The 19,511-nt window shown below is 43.5% G+C and overlaps 2 protein-coding genes across 2 annotated transcripts; one reads left to right on the top strand and one right to left on the bottom strand.

Annotated features, from left to right (window-relative positions):
• Positions 1 to 55: 55 nt before the first annotated feature.
• On the top strand, positions 56 to 8,478 carry tas1r1 (taste receptor, type 1, member 1). The gene is made up of 6 exons (XM_006642041.3): positions 56 to 1,279; positions 2,089 to 2,398; positions 2,721 to 3,488; positions 3,981 to 4,196; positions 4,695 to 4,815; positions 5,197 to 8,478. The coding sequence occupies exons 1-6, from the start codon at positions 1,068 to 1,070 to the stop codon at positions 6,126 to 6,128; spliced, it is 2,559 nt and encodes an 852-aa protein (XP_006642104.2). The 5' UTR covers positions 56 to 1,067; the 3' UTR covers positions 6,129 to 8,478.
• A 9,522-nt stretch (positions 8,479 to 18,000) lies between these two features.
• On the bottom strand, positions 18,001 to 19,255 carry LOC102684766 (transcription factor HES-5-like). Its single transcript, XM_006642042.3, has 2 exons — positions 19,098 to 19,255; positions 18,001 to 18,981 (listed from the first exon to the last, which is right to left on the bottom strand). Exons 1-2 carry the CDS (start codon positions 19,149 to 19,151, stop codon positions 18,544 to 18,546), a joined length of 492 nt encoding a protein of 163 aa, XP_006642105.2. The 5' UTR covers positions 19,152 to 19,255; the 3' UTR covers positions 18,001 to 18,543.
• Positions 19,256 to 19,511: the final 256 nt, after the last annotated feature.

Here is a 19,511-nt window from a genome sequence, read left to right as displayed (position 1 = left end):
GCAATGAGGCCGAGTACTAATTCACGGTGTCATGATTCGTTATCCGATATGTGTCGGGCCTAGGCTCTGTTTCTGAACTTGTACATGGGTCCTAGGAAAGGTAATTCATTAGCAATCTCTGAAGAGTGGCTCTTTCAAATAGAAACTGCCAAAACCAGGTCCTGAGTGCAGCAACTCATCCATTATTGGCACTAACAGATCCTTTTAAAAAGAAGGTAAGGGACCACAGTTAGAAATTCCCTCCTTCTTGTTTGACCAAGAGTATTGTACTCTTCCTCCTTCTGGTATCCCAGTGCTTGAAATTTACTCTAACTTTATAACTGTGTCCTTTTTCTTTCTCAGCAATCTAATTGCTAAACTGTGGGAGGTAGAGAAGGATCTTTGGGGTTATTATCTGCATGCAGAAAGATTATCCGCTGGGCTCTCAGGGCTGTGCTGTTTCCTGGAGCTGCCATGCAATTCAGGGATCATGTCCTGCAGTTTTCTTCGCTGAGCTAAAGGCAACAGTACCAACGGCGCAGCTTCCACCTCTGTCGCCAAGTGCTCTTCTTTAACCCACTGAGTTATCGAAATGAAGTCGTGACCGCTGCTCTGTGTTCTGTGTCATCACAGCATGCACTGGGCCAGCTATGCTATAACGCTGGGCTGCAAAGCTTCCATGGCGACATTTTTTCCCTCAATAAAGTTTCTGCAGCGAGAGGGAGATCGAAGTCCATCCAGCGATCTGTGAGCCTGCTGCAGCAGCTCTTTCTCTTTTTCTGTTCTGTGATAGATCAAGCTCTTCTCTCCACCCTGCACAAGCCACAAAGATGAATTGATTCACGCTGCTGCAAAATGCAAATAAAGTCGGACAGCTTTTCATCTGACGCTGATTCCCAGTGTCGTCCGTTTGCCTGGTGGGATTACTCTGCCACACCTCTCCTCGGTGCTAAACATTTGAAAGCATGCAAATTTAATAAGTGCAAAAACAAACAGATCCGCTAAAGTGCTGCTTGGGCAGATAAAAAGTCACCCAGTCCGGCTGAGTTCAGTAAACGCAATCCAGGCATCGCGAGCTCGGGACTGGGATGGCCGTCTGTGGCAGAGTCGTGCCTTTGCAAGCCTTCGGGTTGGTGATGTGGGCGGCTGTCCTGCTTTGCTGGGACCTTGCTGCTGCAGGACAGTTTGGTCCGCTCTCTCAGTTCCAGCTGGGTGGAGATTATGTGATTGCTGGGCTGTTTCCTATACACAACACTGGAATGTCTGATAAATCTGTGCCAGAGCTGGACGACTGCCAAAAGTAAGACTACTTTCCTTGTAGTGTTAATAACGGACTTGAGGTGGATCCACCATCATTCCTACCTGCCTATTTTAAATTTCAAATGTATTTAAGTCACCCTGGATAAGGGCATCTGCTTGGCAGATATTTTTTTAAGCATGTTTTATCGATTAATGCTACCAAGTTTGTTCATTCACTGTTACCTGCCTTTAAGCAATTAAAGATAATGGAAATGTATTACTTGTCAAAAGCTCAAGTGACTCATTGCATAGGTCAAATGGAGCTTGCACCACGGTACTTTGTTACATTTGGTTTGAGTGACAGTTATTTTAGTCTGGTGTGTAATATCGAATGTGTCAAGGTGACAAAACTGTGCAGAAGTTCTATTATTACCTCTAACAGAAACATATTTCCAATGTAGCACATACAACACTCTTAGCTATAGTCAGTGCCTCTTCACAATTGAAGTGCCATCATTTACAGATATAGTTTGTTATCAGTAATTTCCCCCCATTGCTCTAATTGCAGTATTTGCTCGTTTCTAAATGTACAAAGGAATCCTTTCACTTAGGTTCTTTCATGTTATATAAAAAGTACTCGAAGACCAAACATTTTCTTTCACTGCCTTTCTAGGCTGTAACTGGATCCCACGAGAAAGGAATATCATATACCAGTTCTAGACAGCGATAAAAAAGGCTGTTGTTTAAATTTTTTTTCCGTGGCCAACTGGTTTTGTCCGTGTGTCTGTGAAACATTGATAGCGGTGTAGTTTGGTTCAGTTGTTTCAGCTGCGCCCTAATTTCAACGGCTGTGACGCTTTTCCTCCTCAGCGGGATATTCAATAAGCACGGCTATCATCTGATGCAAGCCATGAGATTCGCCATTGAGGAAATTAACAATGGCAGCGGAGGAGAGAACCTGCTGCCAGGAGTTACCTTGGGCTACCAAATCTACGATATTTGCTCTGAGCCTGCTAGCATTCTGGCCACTCTTGACGTGCTTGTCCAGCAGCATGAATACAATAGAGAGCCGGAGTCTCCCAGCACTTCCAGGACCAGAGCCATAGCTGTCATTGGGCCAGACAGCAGCAGCTATGCCTTCACTTCTGCTGCCACACTGGGCTACTATCTGATTCCAGAGGTGAGGAATAATTCAGTTGTTGTATTTGAGCACACCTCTTGGCTCTGCCCAAAACTACCATTGGTTTTCACAGGAGAGGGGGCTAAGGGCTCGTGATTGATGAGAGGACACTTCTAGTCAATACTGGCGTTGCAACCGATTTACTTATTTTAGAGTGTAAACCTGTGATGAAAACTAAGACAATTTATCCCCCACCCACACTATGCCTTCCTTCATCTACACTGTGCTTTGTAAGAAACCCAGTTAAACAGAACCTGCAATATCAGTGTAGAAGTAGTATTTCTCTGTTGGTGCTGCATCTCTTTTGTTATCTATGTTGCAGATCTCTTACGAGGCCACAAACGAGATGCTGAGTAACAAACAGCTATACCCAGCGTTCTTCCGCACTATTCCAAGCGACAGGAACCAGGTCAGGGCCATGGTGCAGCTCCTGGTGAGGTTTAAATGGACGTGGATTGCCCTGCTGGGAAGTGACAATGATTATGGGCAGCAAGGCGTGCAGAGCCTATCCGAGCTGGCCTCAGAATACGGTATTTGTATCGCCTACAAAGGGATCATCCAGACATACACGGACTCCAGACGGGAGGAGATGCTTCAGATGGTCAGAAGCATCGTGGACACCCGGGTCAACACCATAGTCGTCTTCTCCAGCAAACGCATTGCCAGCGGTTTCTTTCCACTGGTTGTCGGGCAGAACGTCACGGGCAAAGTGTGGATTGGATCGGAAGACTGGTCGATATCGACCAGGGTGTCCAGCCTCCCAGGCATTGAGAGGATCGGGACCGTCCTCGGGATCTCGACCAAAACTGCAACCTTACCCGGCTTTGAAGGGTTCGAGGCCCTCACTGTAGAAAAAACGAGACGTCCCGTCGCCAACGAATCTGAGGACGAGAGACGGCGCGCACTCGGGTGCCTGCAAGGCAGCGATGCCTTCGGCACATTGACTCCTGGAGAGGTGCCATTGAAGGAGTTCGATGTTCAGTCCTCCTTCAATGTCTACAAGGCTGTTTACGCCCTGGCGCATGCCTTGCGCTCCCTGCTGGACTGCGACTCGCTGGCGTGCAGTAGGGTGGAGGCCCTGCCATGGCGCGTGAGTCAACACTTTTTCCAAGCCGCATGAGTAGGCGACGTGTGGGACGAAGAGAAAGTCTGTAAGAGAACAAGTAGGGGTTAATTCAACACTGAGAAACACAAAAACCTCTTCAGGAATGTGTGGCCACAGAAGAACCCAATGTAATTTTCCTTCTTTCTAAATTTCAGTGTGGCATTAACCCCTGCTTGTTTCTTTGCAGATCCTCATTGGAGCCTCTTCTAACTTGATCTATAGTCTCTCTCAGCTGTACTGGGCAGTTGTGACATTTAGAACCTGAGTAATGACATTTAAATCGACAATTAAAGACATTGTGTGCACTTGATATTATTTTTGCTGTATTCCTTATGAGTCAAGGTTTTCAGCAAAAATAAGACAACACAAAAGTAAATGACTACAGTTTGCGTGGGCAGTACCAGTATACTGCTGTTTTAGATTTTCCCCTTTATTTTTCTTTGTTGCGTTATGGTGTTGTTTCAATGTTTTCTCCAGCTCTTGGAAAAGTTGAGGCAAGTGAACTTTTCTGTGGGGAGTGAGCCAGTGTACTTCAACGAGCATGGTGACCCTCCCGCAGGCTATGACATCATGGCCTGGGACTGGGCAGGAGGGAATCTGTCTCTGAGGCTGGTCGGAATGTATAGCCCAGACCCTGAGAATCTGGACATTGATGCCAGTCTCATCAACTGGAACACAGGCCGCGAGAGTGTGGTGAGTGGAGCTTTTCTTATATACTCTTTACATTAGGAGTGTTCGTCCAATCCTAGTGTGAGCGGAGTTTTTGTTTAAATAGTCCCGTTTCATTATTGAGCATGAACCTCTTTTGTGTTTTCTTACGCTCCTCTATTATTATTTTAGAGACAACAGAGATGTTGCTTCTAGAGCCATGAAGTGTCATTTTAATCGAATGACGGAGGTACCACCTTGTAGCCTGGTGGTATCCAGATTGGGAATGAAGGAATTAAGTGTGGGGATTCTCACAACACTTCTTAACAGAGAGAGAATAATTGGAAGTAACTTCTCTTTAAGAGATGTTGATATTCCTTCACATTCAGGCCTCGTGAAAAGCCAAGCTTAGCTTTTGAGGTGTTTGGGTATGTGACATTTAGTGCTTGGCATTTTGCTGTGATTGGATTAACTCAGTGTCAGGGAAGAAGGATGTCACACAGTCAGCGCCTGTAAGCCGAGTTCAGCTGGTCTTCTCCCCAGGTTCCAGAGTCGGTGTGCTCACCAGAGTGTCCCGAGGGCTACAGGAGACTGCAGACGGGGGCTCATGCTTGCTGTTTTGATTGTCAGGCCTGCCCACCCTCCACTTTCCTCAACAGGAGCGGTAAGCAAACGGCTTACAGCTTCATCTTCAGGTTTAGTGTGCATCACCTCTAGGGTACAGAATCCCATCAGAAAGTTAGGCCATCAAACCACAAAGCTTTACCGTTACCCTCAACATCACTCAGGGCTTTAGAAATCCAAAGCACACAAGGCCTAGTGACCAGGGAACCCCAGCCCTCCTCCCTGCGTGAACATGCCAGGAAAATCCCAGCAGGTGGCACAATTTACACACAAACTACAACCCGTTTTTCTTGAATCGTCTTTCCCTCACTCCCAGAATTTTTTATCTGGGTGAAAACAAACTGAAAACTAATTTCTTTTTTTATTAGGGTGAAAACGAACTGAATCCTATTTCTTCTGTGTTTTTCTGACCGTGTGTCAGGATATACTTTCTGCCAGCCGTGCAAGCAACGCGAGTGGTCCCTACCAGAGAGTGAGCACTGTGTCAACAGAACGGTGGTCTACCTGCCCTGGGAAGACAGCCTGGCTGTAGCCCTGCTGGTCTCTCTGGTGCTCACCCTCCTGCTGACCCTGGCCACAGCCCTGCTCTTCCTGCTGCATCTCAACACCCCGGTGGTGAAGTCGGCGGGCGGGAAGACATGCCTCCTGATGCTGGCCTCGCTGGCGGGGGCCACCTGCAGCTCGTTCTGTCACTTCGGCGTGCCCTCCGGGCTGGGCTGTGCCCTCAAGCAGCCCCTCTTCACCTTCGGCTTCACCGTCTGCCTGTCCTGCATGGCGGTGCGCTCCTTCCAGATCGTCTGCATCTTCAAGATGGCCTCCAAGCTGCCCAGGGCCTACGAGGTGTGGGCCAGGAAGAGGGGGCCTCAGGCCGTGATCCTCAGCTCCTCGGTGGTCGCTCTGTTCGTCTCCCTGCTCCACGTTCTCCTGGCCCGGCCTGTGCCGACCGAGGTCTACAACATCTACCCGGACACCATCATTCTGGAGTGCAGCGGGATGGAGTCTGTAAGCTCCATCCTGCAGCTCGTGTACATCGCTATGCTCAGCTTTCTCTGCTTCGCTTTTAGCTACATGGGGAAAGACCTGCCGGCCAACTACAATGAAGCCAAGTGCATTACGTTCAGCTTGCTGATCTATTTGATCTCCTGGCTCACTTTCTTCACTGTCTACATCATTAGCAGAGGGAAGTACCTCATTGTGGTCAATGTCATGGCCATCCTAGCTAGTGTATTGGGGATACTGGGGGGCTATTTCATGCCCAAGGTCTACATCATTGTTCTAAAACCCCAAATGAATACTACAGCCCATTTCCAGAACTGCATTCAAATGTACACAACCAAGAAGAGTGAGAACTAATGAAGTAAAAAGCTGTTGTACATGGACTGTATTATAAATCCGTGTGATTCAAACAGGCTCGGGATAATCTATGGAGAATGCAATGGCCTTTTTGGATGCTGGTTGAGATACTCTGTCCTTGGATTTAAGGGTTCCACTACAGAAGTCTTTTGTTTAATGAAATAGTTTATATCCCAAATCTTACCTTGTATTTGCTTTAGCTATAACGAATACTGTACAGGCACATAGGAGAAACCCTCTAGCAATTGGATATTTTTACCCCCCCAATAGACCTGAGATCTTATTGCCGTTCTGAAAAATGTATTGAATGATTTTTTTCTAGGTTATAGCTGTACCAGATTTCCCCTCAGTGCCATTCTGGACGTTCATATATTCCGACTTGCTAAGGCATGGGAAGAAAGGGAGCAATAAAATAGAATGAAAAGAAGAAAAGACTGCAGACCAGTGCCATGCCTTCTGGTGACTGCTCAGGCAGGCTGCGGCCTTTGTCTCCGGGCATGTCTGTGTGCCCACTGTTGGCAGCGCTGACTGCCGTCTGGAGTTGAATGGGCCAACTGATTTACGCCTGCCTTTGCCAGAAGCTCTCGCAGATGTTCTGCGGTCTTCTTTGTGATTTGTAGGGTCTTATGCCACGGCACAGGTACTGTACTCTGGGCCGATCTGGCCCGGCCCTAGGGAAAAAGAGGGACAGAGCTGGCAATGAAAGTCAAGGGCAGTAAAACCCTTGTGTGTTATTTTCAGGGGACAGAGAATCATATTGTACTTCCCCCAGTATGGATATTTGCAAAGATGCAAAGAAAAGGCACCGGATTAAGTCGCGCTCAGTTAATAGGTGAGGCAGTCACTGTAAGGTGTGTGTGCTGTTTGGTGTAGGACAAACATGTCGCTGCAGTAACAGCCCTGATCCCAGTCAAGTAGTGTTCTTGTGATTCTTCAGAAACAAGAAACGTTTAGTTCCTTCAGCCTGTCAGTAGAGAAGAATCCCAAAATAAGGCTGAAATGCTACTTCAGCGTGAGGCTGCAAGCTGGTTGTGCAAGAAACCTTCAACAACAATGACTATCTGCTGCTCTGTAAGGAAAAATGGACCAAAATCCAAAAGTCACTTTGAGAAACTGATCTACAGCAACAAGAAACATTTGACTGAAGTAATAACTGCTCACACAGGTCCCAGGAGATACTGAATCTAAGTATTTACATACAGTACATACTCACATGAGGATATTTACTTTTGGAACCTTTTATTGGTAAGATACCATCATGACCTGGGGATTTTTTAATCTTGTGTATTTGAAATACCCCAAACATTTCTACCTCTTGATGTTAAGACTGTTTTATAAATAAATGTAGCTTTCTTCTGCCTGAGACACCATATTTTGTTCCCAAGTGAAATACCACCATTACAATATTCCTTTCAATTTCTATTTTGACATGCTTTTTCAGCTGTGCTTACAATTCATCATGCTTTTTTTCTCTAATTGGATCTTGTCATGTTTTAATCATTTCATGAAGTGTTTTCTTTCCCCCTGTGTTTTTACTGACTGATTTGTTGAGCCATGCCGGACACTGTTATAGATTTTTTTTATTATTTTACTGTTGGGATAAATATCTTCTGTGCTTCAAGCATAATCTGTTTGAAGTGTCACCATCCACTTTCCACTGATTTATTTTCAAGGAATGATAAAATACTAGCACAGCAGTTCAAAACTGTAGGAGTGCAGTATATTTCCACAGTCTCCTTGTCAGGTCTTATGCTATTCGATTGGAATACAGTATCGGCAGGAAGGTTCATTTTACAGCTTGCATATTCAATTCATTTACTAAATTAAATTACATCAATGCAGCTATATGAAATGTAATTGTTTCTCTCTTGAAACAAGCTCTTATCCTATGAAAACTCCTTTCATACTTGTGAATATGATCAGGCAGTTTAAGTCGTAGGTTATTCAACTTCTTGTTGCTGCTGCTGTTCTGTCTATGTTTTTGGTGATTCCTTTAATGTCTTTGTATTGGAGCACGCGTGCAAATAAGCATTTCATTGCACGTGTGCACATGACAATAGATTGAACTGAGATCTGAGTATCATTTTAACATTTTAAATCTGTATGACTACTTTTCATGTAGGTCATACTATATACCATGTAGAAATGCCATGTGAAATGGTTGCAATTGCGAATTAAATTTAGATTGTCAAGAAAGAAGGGGTTGCTGTTGTATTGAACAAATTTGTAAATTGAAATATATATGTGTATAGCAGAGTTAAATGCAGTATATGAATTAATATTTTTAAGACTCAACAGTAGGCAGAGTAAAGAGTGTACTACTATGCCTGTTATTATTTCTGTAACTATGCCCTACTACCACAAATAAAATGTACTCTAAAACAAGTATTACTAATGAATTATGGTAACTAATACTACTTGTACATCTAATTATCTTCCATTATAACAGAGTAAGAGCATTTATAAATAACATTTTTTTATAATAGAATATCAACATTCAGATGCTGGCGATAATAATGAGGCCGATCAGAGAGACTGAGTGCAACACTTTTGGTCTTGTATATGGCAGGTCTATGTGATTATGAGGATGCTTAGCTCTATAAATCTATAGATCATTTCCCTCAGGTGCAAGGTTAACTCTAATATTTTCTACCCTTAAACGTAGATAGATAGTGTTTTGTTGTGCTTAGGGAGCTCTGTCACTCAAAAGCAGCGTGATGTAGTGGAATCAATGCTTTTGAACAGCGCTAGACTGCAATGGCGCGCAGTCACCAGGAGAGGGCGGAAATAGACTACAATAAAATGGAGGCGAGCTGCGCACACCTCACAGGAGGAATCACACAGCACGTTTCTTCCCAGAAATGCTGCAACTTCCAGTTTGTGCTCAGCTGACCAAGAGTACTTGCAGCACGCAGTAGAGCATTGCTTTGAATGGACGTTCTTTTTAGATTTTCCTATAGACTTTATATTAATACGAATGCAAATTTATATTTTGTTTCGTACCAAGGACGAATCCAGGAGTGCTTCTCAGTGCAGTCCCAGGCGTTAAAAAGAGCTCTGGCATCAAAAGCCAGCAAATTCTAACCACACAACATGCATATATACAATTTGAAGCGGCAAATATCCCATTTTATTTCTTCACAACATGAAAATGTAATGACAATTCAAACACCAAATATGCAGACAAATTGCACAGGTGCCCACCAGACTAAGACCTACGTCTTCCTTATTTTGACTTCTCGAAAATGTATTGGAGTAAATATATTTAATGATTATACATTTATGTGCTTTTCTGGGTATGTTTTAGCAAAAATCATTATAATAATGTGCATTGCCTATATATCCCACCTGTGGCTATACATCATTAATTCATAACCTATTGGAACTGTTAGCCAGAACAATAAGAGCCAATTCTCAATTAGTGAGCTGGAGTGGGACTGTAAAGAGACTGAGTCCAGAAAAAAAGTCTAAACCAACAAACAGATCAGACGTAGGCACCAGTTAATACTGGGAATATAGGGCCAGCTGCACACCAGGAATGACAACCACTGCACTAAAAGGGACTATTTCAGACTATTTCTGAATATAAGATAGAAAGAGTGTACTCTGTTCATGGACTGAACATTGCAATAATTCAATTATTTGTACTTATTTAAAACAAGATAATTGTATTTTCCATTCAATTCTCATTAAATACATCTAGAGACATTTTAGATATAGTTCCCCCTTGTGGATGGGTATACTTCAGGTATAACCTTTACTGATCTTTTATGTGGCTGCTCTACATTGGGAAAAATAACCTAAAGATGAAGACAGGCACCAGAATAAGCAATGATTTTCATTGTTTTAACAACCTCATTCCTCAAATAAAAGACAATTACTCTTATCTAATCTGTAGTCCCTGCACACAGTGGGGCTGGGGTTGAAGTGCTCACACTCTACATCTCTATTAATTAAAATCCCCTACAGTGATCGAAACCAAGTATCAAGTCAAATACTGTCCTACCACTGAGCCAGAGTGGTGAGTTAATGAAGGTTGAAATTGTACATGCTAATCTCAGGCATGCCCCTGAAATACTTTGCATATGATGAGAACAATCTTTACTATCATAATGCATTGCTCTTGAATTTGCTGACTGTGTAAAATCAATCAAGAAGCCTTAAGCATCATGCAACTGCCTAATTATGATCATTCCAAATTTTTAGGTGTCTGTTTTGGGGTTTGTGTATTCTTCAGTGATGTCTTGTTTTTCAATTTTTCTTTCGTTCTGTTACTCACAAAGCAAACACAGTAACATCATTGTAATGTACGGCTTCTGGAATGAGTCTGGTGTTTACAATTTTTTTTTTTTAAATACTGGGGTATTTTAATGATTGCTGACTTAAACTAGTCCACTGGTACAATCTCAATCAGTAAAAGCAGTCTAATATTTGCATACACAGCAACAAACCAAAATCTGTTAGCCACATTTAAGGTAGTCTGTCGTGCCAGATATTAAGGCTTAATGCATTAAGACTTTGATAATCCCAAACCAACCTAAATTTACCATTTGGCTAATTTGCAAAATTTAGACTGCACATGTTGATCAGGTGTCTCTTGTTTTTACTGTGGATTGTCCCAAAACTGCTATTTATACCACTGAAGGTTATAGAGCACTGTTACATGGTCCACTCTAATATATAATGTATCATTTACCTTATATGAGTATTTATATGAAAAAATAAATATTCACACATTGCACTGGTCAAAGTTTCCCATGTCTCCTTTATGAGCCCTAGCTACGGGGAAATAGAACAGTTGTCTAAAGTTGCTGACTTTTATTTTGATTCATGCACAGCTAAAAAACAAGTCTATTTAATCTCTTTCAGTCATCTTAATCCTATTCAAATCCACTGTGTACATCTGTATATCCATAGTATCCCACTCTGAGTTATGCAAATACATGGAAAGTCTCACATGCAAATGCACAGCTGTGTGAGATATTTTGCAATCCAGCACAATTTCCATTTATTGTCATTGCTTTGACATCACTTCCATAGCATCAACATTGATCTGTCTTTGGAATTTGATATTAAACAGCAGGAATGCTTTGTCTCTTTGCTTTCCTTCTGTTTCTCAAAGGTATTGATTGTGCAAGTGGAGTTTCTCAGGAAGCAGACACCCTGCCCTTGGAGTTCACCCAGCGTGGAGAATACATGACAGGAGGACTTTTGACCTTCTGTTTGACACCTGGAAAAGACAGCAGCAATGGCACTAAGTGCAAATGGTAAGAAAACAGGCAATTTGGATTTGTAATACATACTAATTTAAGAAGCTACAATCAAGACAATATTGCCAGGTCAACTAACTGCAAAGTGCCTCAAATGAGACGTCTTGCAGTCACCTTTGTGAATAATATCTCTGTATCCTTTCTCCCAGTTATTTTAAGTTCAATGGTTGTGAAGAATGGATAAAGGACAGCTAAAGGCAACCTGTGCACATAGGACCTGTTTTACTGTACTTTAAATTCTTTAGCCCTGCTCTTCTAAATTTAGCTTTACTACATCTCTGTTGGTTATTTGGTGATCATAATACTATACTTTACTTAAGTTGTAATTTTCAAATGATTTTTACATGTCTTGCTTTCCACATTGCCAAGGGAAATTAGATATTCCTTTGTTCAAATTCTCTTAGGCCTTTCATACAATGTAAAACAAAGCCTTTTCCAAGAAAATGCTTCTGTAAATTATTAGTTCAAATTGCATAATAAATGTGCATGATATATATATACAGTACATACATGAAAAGAAATTATCAACATGTAGAAAGAGCTCATGCACAGTACAGTATGTCTCCTCTAAAGTTATCATTGCCCTTGCTGCCTCTCTCTCCCGGCAGTGCAGAAATGGATAGCTGGGCTTGCAATTATTGGCACATGCTGACTCTTGTCCTGGCTGACATCAACAACTCCAGCAGTCTTCTACCCAATATCACCCTATGCTTACAGATGATGGACTGCTACCTCGATACAGACTGCTTCGAGTCCACCATCCCCCTCCTCAGCACCAAGAACAGACTGCAGGTGGGCTCACAGCCATTGATGTACAATGAGGACACCAAAGTCAAGGCAATAATAGGACCAGTGTACAGCAGCACTGCGCTGGGCATGGCCTCAGTTGTCGGTGCTTTCTGTGTGCCCCTGGTAAGGTTCTCTAATGTACAATCCTTGGTCTCCTTAAGCACTCATTTGAAGGCTGGCAAAACTGCTGATGATTAAAGATCTGTTTAACCGTGTTTCAGCTTGTTTTAAGCCTTGTAAGTAATTGAGTCTGTACTGAGTTCCCTTTTGGATCACATTCGTTTAAGAGGCCTAAAGGCTTTTAAGAGGCCTAGTGTATATGTTCAACTCATGCCATTCTAATGTAGAGAAGACCATAAGCCATGTTTTGGAAGATAGGACACAAATGTCCCGTTTCACTCATGTTTCTCCCCTAGACTCCCAAATCTATGTGTTCCGAGGAATGCCAGCCCGGACTACAGAAAGCAGATAATGGGACTCCACTGGTGCTGCTTCGATTGCAAAGTTTGTCCGGAAGGAACATTCTTCAACACAAGTGGTGTGTAAAACCTCTCTTTTGCATTGCTTTCACCTGCCTGCCTACTGATTTAAATGTGTCACTTTCAGCTTGTGCCCAGAAGGGCAGAAAAATCAACATTCTTGATCGGAATGCTTTGAAATTCAATGGAAAATGTGTCATTTCTGTTGCTACACGCGGGATGTGTAAAAGCACTTATTTCCCTTTCCAGATGCGTATGCTTGCCAGTCCTGCCCTGAAGGACACTGGTCTGCACAGGGAAGTGAGCAGTGCTTTCCTCGGACCCTGGTCTATCTCTCCTGGGACTATGTGGTCAGTAAGGTCCTGCTGGTGGCCATCAGTGCTCTGCTGCTAGTGCTCACAGCCACAGTGGGCGTGTTTGTCATGAAAAGAGACACACCAGTTGTACGGTCATCGGGGGGCAGGATTGCCTTTGTCATGTTAGGTTCCCTTCTGTGCTCCTGTTGCTCCTTGTATGCCAACGTTACTATGGCCTCTGCTTTCTCCTGCAGGTTCAGGACTATTTGCTAAAAGCTACACTGATGACAGTTGTACATACAGCGTGTCAAAGCCTTTATGCACTGCTCACATGGTTTGGTACAGGTACAAAATGTTAACCAGGTCAACAAAAAAAGAAAGCAAATGTAAAGCATATGAAAATGTGGGGCTCGCTGTGCTTGTTCCCAGTGGGGAAATGGGTGCGCACAGCAATTTGTATAACAATTGACAATGCGTGATGCTACGCACGACAGCCTCCGAAAGGCGACAGGTCATTGGCATTAAACTAACCTCATATTTAAAGATGGTTTATTTAATATAATGGCGAAAACGTTGTTTCTTCCATCGGTATCTATCAATATATATTCATATGCTAAAATACACACTCTTGGGTACTTTCTCTTGATTTAACAGCTACCAAAGACAATTACTGTGTATAAAAAGTGTTATAGGCAATCGTATTTTTCTGTATCTTTCGGAAAAAAGAGAAAAAAAAACAAGAGGCGTTACACATGACCTGAAAGGAGAGGGTTTATAGGGTCGTATTGCCTGGTTGCGGAAGTATTCAGTAACGTCATGCTCGACTATACACAGTATCGGCAAGGGAGCTATGTAAATGTAAGTATTCCTGTTCACACTTCATATTTGCTGCCCAGGTTCCTGATATTTTTACACCAAGACCAGCTAGCTGGGGTATTTTCAATAGCTGCCAAAACAGCAATTTGAGTTCAGCAGCGCTTTCAGGTGCCTGCACTGAAAACAGTGAGACTGACTGCAACGCCTGTCGGTACCGAGTAGCCGGTGTTACAAAATTACATTCTGATGCGCTGTTTTTAATTGAAACGTTGTGTATCTTTTGGGAGAATCAGACAAACATATCTTAAAAAGCTAAATACGACCATAAAAGTTCATTTTCTGCAGCGACGCTATTGTCAATGTAGTCAGATCCCGCAAGGTCACGGAAGCGAAGCCTGTAACCTAAGATTTAAGGAGGGAGACCTCTAAGGAAAACCAAGCTGCTGCTATAATTGCCACTGGTGGACCAGTAGAAGGCACTCTTCCATCTCAAACCAGATTTTTCAAACTGCAGTCCTGACTGCTCTGTCATTACGAGTTCCCATGATTTCGTGGTTGTTAACGCCACGGTGCGCACGCTCAGTCTGACCTCCGTGGATTTCCAGCCTTGACTCAGTTGCTCAAGTTGTCTCACCGTCCCACCCTCATATCTGCCCGCTCCTATGTGTGGTGGGGTTTTGGTTTAAATGCAGTTTACAAAGACAATGCAAGCATGATGATGTTATGCATACAAAAAATCCAAATAAGGGCAATATTACTCAAATGTTTTATAAGTGAACCCGGCTAGAACTCTTATAGACAAATGTCCCAGTGGGCAGTGATTCGTCGACTATACGTATATATCACGGCGAAAATACGGCTATACGTATATATACGTCGCCGCGACGTATAATCAACGTCGAATTGCAACCGTAAAATCGACGAAATTAATAAAAGCATATATAACGTCGAAAACACATCTAACACAGTCCTGAGGCTTTTTACTGTATATATCGTGTGTTCCGCAACTAGGAGTATACGGCAATCTGCATAGTGTACGAAGTAAATTATTTTCGCAGTAATTAATGTATTTACTATATTTATTACTATATTTACTATATTATACACGTGTAAATACATTAATTACTGCGAAAATAATTTACTTCGTACACTATGCAGATTGCTGTATATCGCAACATATGGTCACAACACGAGGGCAGGGGACTTTTGTCGGGGTATGTCATATCGCAATATGCGGGCTTCATGTCACGACAAGGGCCCGGGGGCGGTTCTCATATGCGATAAGTGGGCTCTATGTCGCGACATAGGGGCGGGGCACTTTTGTCGGGGTATGTCATATCGCCATATGCGGTCTCCATGTCGTGACATGGTGCGGGGGTGTTTTGTCGGGGTATGTCATATCGTGATCTATTGACTTAATGACGCGAGTGGCGCATTGACAGTGGTGGGCCAAGAAAAGAAGGCGCTATATTGAAATATATTGAAACATCCACCCCACCTGACCAGACATACTCGGAAAACAAATTGCCCCCATTGTTTTCAACACAATCAGGAGTTCAAGTACCGAGTTTGTTGGTACCCGTAAACTTACCTCCTCCGCCGAAATATGTTACACCTATAACCTATTAATGGAGTTCCGTGACTGTGTACTAACGACGGACAAGCTTTGAGAACAGTGGACTAAGTACCTGGAAAGTGTGGAAAACGTGTATATCCAGCTCAGTCTTGTCAATTGGGTTAATTCTCTAGGTCAGCTGTTCCTCCCTGCGGGTAGGACTGTTTTTTTTTTCTATGGGTATGTTGACCATAGCTTTATTTGTTCTCCTGCGAAAACCTCTTATAATTTAATCTCGCATGTAGAGTCGTTTCTAGAAGCGTGAAATAAAAAGATGTAGGTTATACAGTGGCTCATAACCTTTACTGCTGCCTCTTCGCCACTTTGATTCTCAAAGTATGTTTTCGCACCCAGGGTCAAAAATCGTTTTTTCGATGATTTGCCTTCTCGAAAAAAAACAATCTGGAAGATTTTTCTGCAGAAAGGGCATCTCTCACGCCCGGGTTGCGTGCACCCCAGCCTCAGAACCACTGAGTCACGGGGTGAATGGAGCACTCTAAAAACATATTCAGCCGTTGCTACAAGACAGAAGACGCACATAGGAAACAAGTAAACAGGACCACAACGACTATTCATTTATTTAATTAAATGGATGAAATACGCTTCGCTCGCAGAAGTAATCCTTTAATCTTTTTTTCCTCGAGGAGTGTTGCAAATATGTCTTTTATTTGTAAATTAAGACTTTGGCTTATCTTTTCCCATCGAATGGGTTAAGCTGTGAGTACAGGGGTTTGAGTGCAGATCTTCCTGTTGTACACCGCTTGTCTTTGTTATCTGATAATTCGGGAAAAGGTGATAAGACTTCAGTCAGTAGGCAGGAGCACTGCGATACAGTACAGTATGGGAACGGAGTGGAACAGATCCTTTGGGAATGGCGCCTGTTTCCAAGGATTGCTTTCCAGCCAATTAACCCGCCCCGCACACACACACACAATCAAACACCCCCTCGCTCCCCCTTCTCCTTACAGCTCTCAGTGGGTGCGTCGGGAGCGGGAATATCGGAATCGTGACCCCTTTAATTGACCTCTGGCATAATGGGCTTGTTAAAAAAAGGAGTCAACATATAATTGGCTTGCAAACCAGTCTGTTTGCGATCGACCGCTTTTATGGAAACGGCCGCAAAAATAAGGAGCAGAACCACAGGCTGCAAGAAAGCCCCAGGTTAGAACTGTACGTGGAATACAAACGAGGCGAACGCCTGGCTATGCAAGATTTGGAAAACGTGCTGTGAAATGACTTGTGTGGTGAAAGCGAAGCCAACACGATCGCTGCCTTCAGGTGCGGTCAGGCCAGCCCAGTTTGTGCAAGGGGTGGCTGGCTTTGGGCGCCTTTGAGACCTGTGCTCGGATAGGGAAGGACATGAGCAGTGATCATATATTACACGTACAGCCGTCACGCGTACGAGCGGTTTCACGACTTGTCTCCAGATGGTGTGCTCTAGGAATCAAATCCTGAGCTGGAGAGCGACATGAATGCGGCGCGAAATACGACACACTTCTTTTGTCTGGCTTTTGAAAGCTTTGAATGGGGCGAGTGTGGGAAAGCTGGGGGAGCTGGATCTCCCACCCTCGTGTTTCGGGAAGGCTGCTGTGGCTTTGTAGAACACGGCAGCTGGATGGTCACTTTGAAACAGTGTTTACCCAACAGAGCGAGTCGACTTGCCCACAACTCACAGCGAGAGGTTTCCACTCCCCCGCTCAGATACGAAGAGCTCTTTCCCTCCAATTCCCCAGCCCCTCGGACAATAAACACCTTGATAGAATAGATATTTTGTATTCAAAGGGCTTCCCGTACCAAAACTCAGCGTCTTGTTTGCTACTGCATGGGTGAATAAAACTGGTAACACACAAAACAATGTAATTCACTGTAAACGATGAAGACAAGCGAAGGTCAAATAATTAGCCACGATCGTTAATCGTCTTGACAGTCTTAATTAAAGCCCAAATCCCCACGGCCGAAAAATGATAGCTGCTTCTCCCACTTAATAACCTTGATAATAGGTCATTTCCCCTGTAGATGCGCCTTTCTCATCGAGCCTCTTTGATTTAAAATATTTTACTGGGTGGAGTGCGTTTGAAAAACTGATTTTTAAAGAACTGGTATATTTGAAAGTCCTTGTCTTCATAGTGAATAGCCAATTGCATTTGCCCGCTGCATACATATATATTACAGGCTGGTATAACTCCGTCTCGAGACTCCCGTCGATAATGTGGTCTCTGAAATGTATAGAGTGAAAGGCAATAGCTACTATAAGAGTAGCTGTCATTTTATTCATGGGATTATAGAATTTAAGAACGTCAGGAACAGTCATTCAGTTTCAAATATTGTTCCCGACTCCATTATGATGTTTTTTTGTTGTAGGTGACACGTTACCCCGAAATTAAACCCTTACGTGAAAGGCAAAAAACGAGGGTGCTAGTAAAGTGGAAATATGTGACCATTGTTTTGTGAACATAGACCTGCTGTACAATTAGTATATAAATGCGACTCGTTGAAATAAAACTTTTGTCGCTGCGGTTTTTTCGGCGGCTTCACTTGAAAGACTTTGCAAGAGTTTGAGTAAGGACCCAGGTTCAAAAAGAACTCAAATTCAGGACGAACACGATATAGTTTTTCATTCTTTTATTAAGCTTAGTATAAAAGAGTCACAGAACAACACAGAGTCCTGGTGTTATCAATATGATAAACAGCAATTAATACATTTAGTGCTTCTTTACTAAGATAAAGAATTTTCTGAATACAGAAGAAAGTTCAGCCCGGACAAGAGCTTGGTTATTTTTAACCTAAGACTTAAAAAAAATCACTATTATTAATATGATGCTCGTATAAGAGTAACAATCTTTTCCCATCAAGAAAAACAAAACACGCTCCAAGTATTATAAAGCATAAAAGTTTTACAATATGTAAAAACAACTTCAAATTAAGTGAAGTAAAAATTTACAGCATTATTGAAATAGATTAAATACAATTTCACGCTGCGACATCCTCTACAGAATAATCATTAAGGGCAATTTTTGCCTACAATTGTCAGATAAGATAAAAGGGGAATTAATATTTCCTACGAAGGGAGGATTTATTAAGACTGTCACAAGAAGCCCCGTCATCCTCCGTTTTCACAATCCCCGGACCGAGACGCCCGTCTGGAGGACGTCACCAGGGTCTCCAGAGGCGCTCGGCGGAGCGCGGGGCGGCGCGTTTGGAACCGCCGCTGGCGGGCGGGTAGCTGGGACCGGCCGCTGCACCGGCCCCGTCCCGGCCGCACAGCTGGCGGTCTGCCTTGTGGAAGTGGCGGAGAAGCTTGAACTGGGATTTATTCAGGGGGTCGTGCACGGCTAGGAAGCGCAGCGTCTCCTCCAGGCACTTGGAAAAGCCCTCGGCGTAGCCCTGCTTTGGCGTGATCGCCTTGAAGGACGACACGCGGTGCAAGTGGTCCCTCAGGTAGCACACGGCCATCTCCAGGATGTCAGCCTTCTCCAGCTTGGAGCTGGGCTGGCCGGCCTTGAATTCGCTTTCCAGCAGATGCTTCAGCTGCTCAATGCTGTTGTTGATGCGATCCCTGCGCATCTTCTCCACGACTGGTTTTCTTAGCTGGAAAGAAAATAAAAAAAAAGACTGAAAGTTAGAGAACTGCAACATTTTCCCCAGAATAGGCAGATAACCTGTGAAACACGCCAGTAATAAGCACGCAAAGCTCTTATACTTACTTTCATTTTTTCTTTCGAATTCGGAGAGATACCGTAAAGATTTACGGGAGCCATACCGCTCACAACGCCACCAGTAGCTCTCAAGTGCGGGAGTTAATATTGACTGAGCTTGGAGCGTCGCGTCTATTTATATATCTCCGACAGCGTAAGGCGGTGTGAGTCTTTGCTTCACAGGGGTTTCCCACACTTAAAAGCCAATCAGGCTCCGTTGCTGAACAATAGAAGTAGCTTCAATTACTTCATGCTAAATTGACTGCATATTGCCTAGGGATAATAGCCGTCTTCCAAATGAACAGGTGGAGTGTGCGCGCTAATAGGCAGCGCCCGTGGAATCGTGTAGGATCTGGGAAAGAGCTGACCTCCGCAGGGACGCAGATTTGTCTTTTTCGCGCTCTGCTCACCCGTAGTCGAAAA

This window comes from Lepisosteus oculatus, chromosome 25 (assembly GCF_040954835.1).
Source record: "Lepisosteus oculatus isolate fLepOcu1 chromosome 25, fLepOcu1.hap2, whole genome shotgun sequence".
Taxonomy (NCBI): domain Eukaryota; kingdom Metazoa; phylum Chordata; class Actinopteri; order Semionotiformes; family Lepisosteidae; genus Lepisosteus; species Lepisosteus oculatus.
This window is presented reverse-complemented; position numbering and strand designations above follow the sequence as displayed.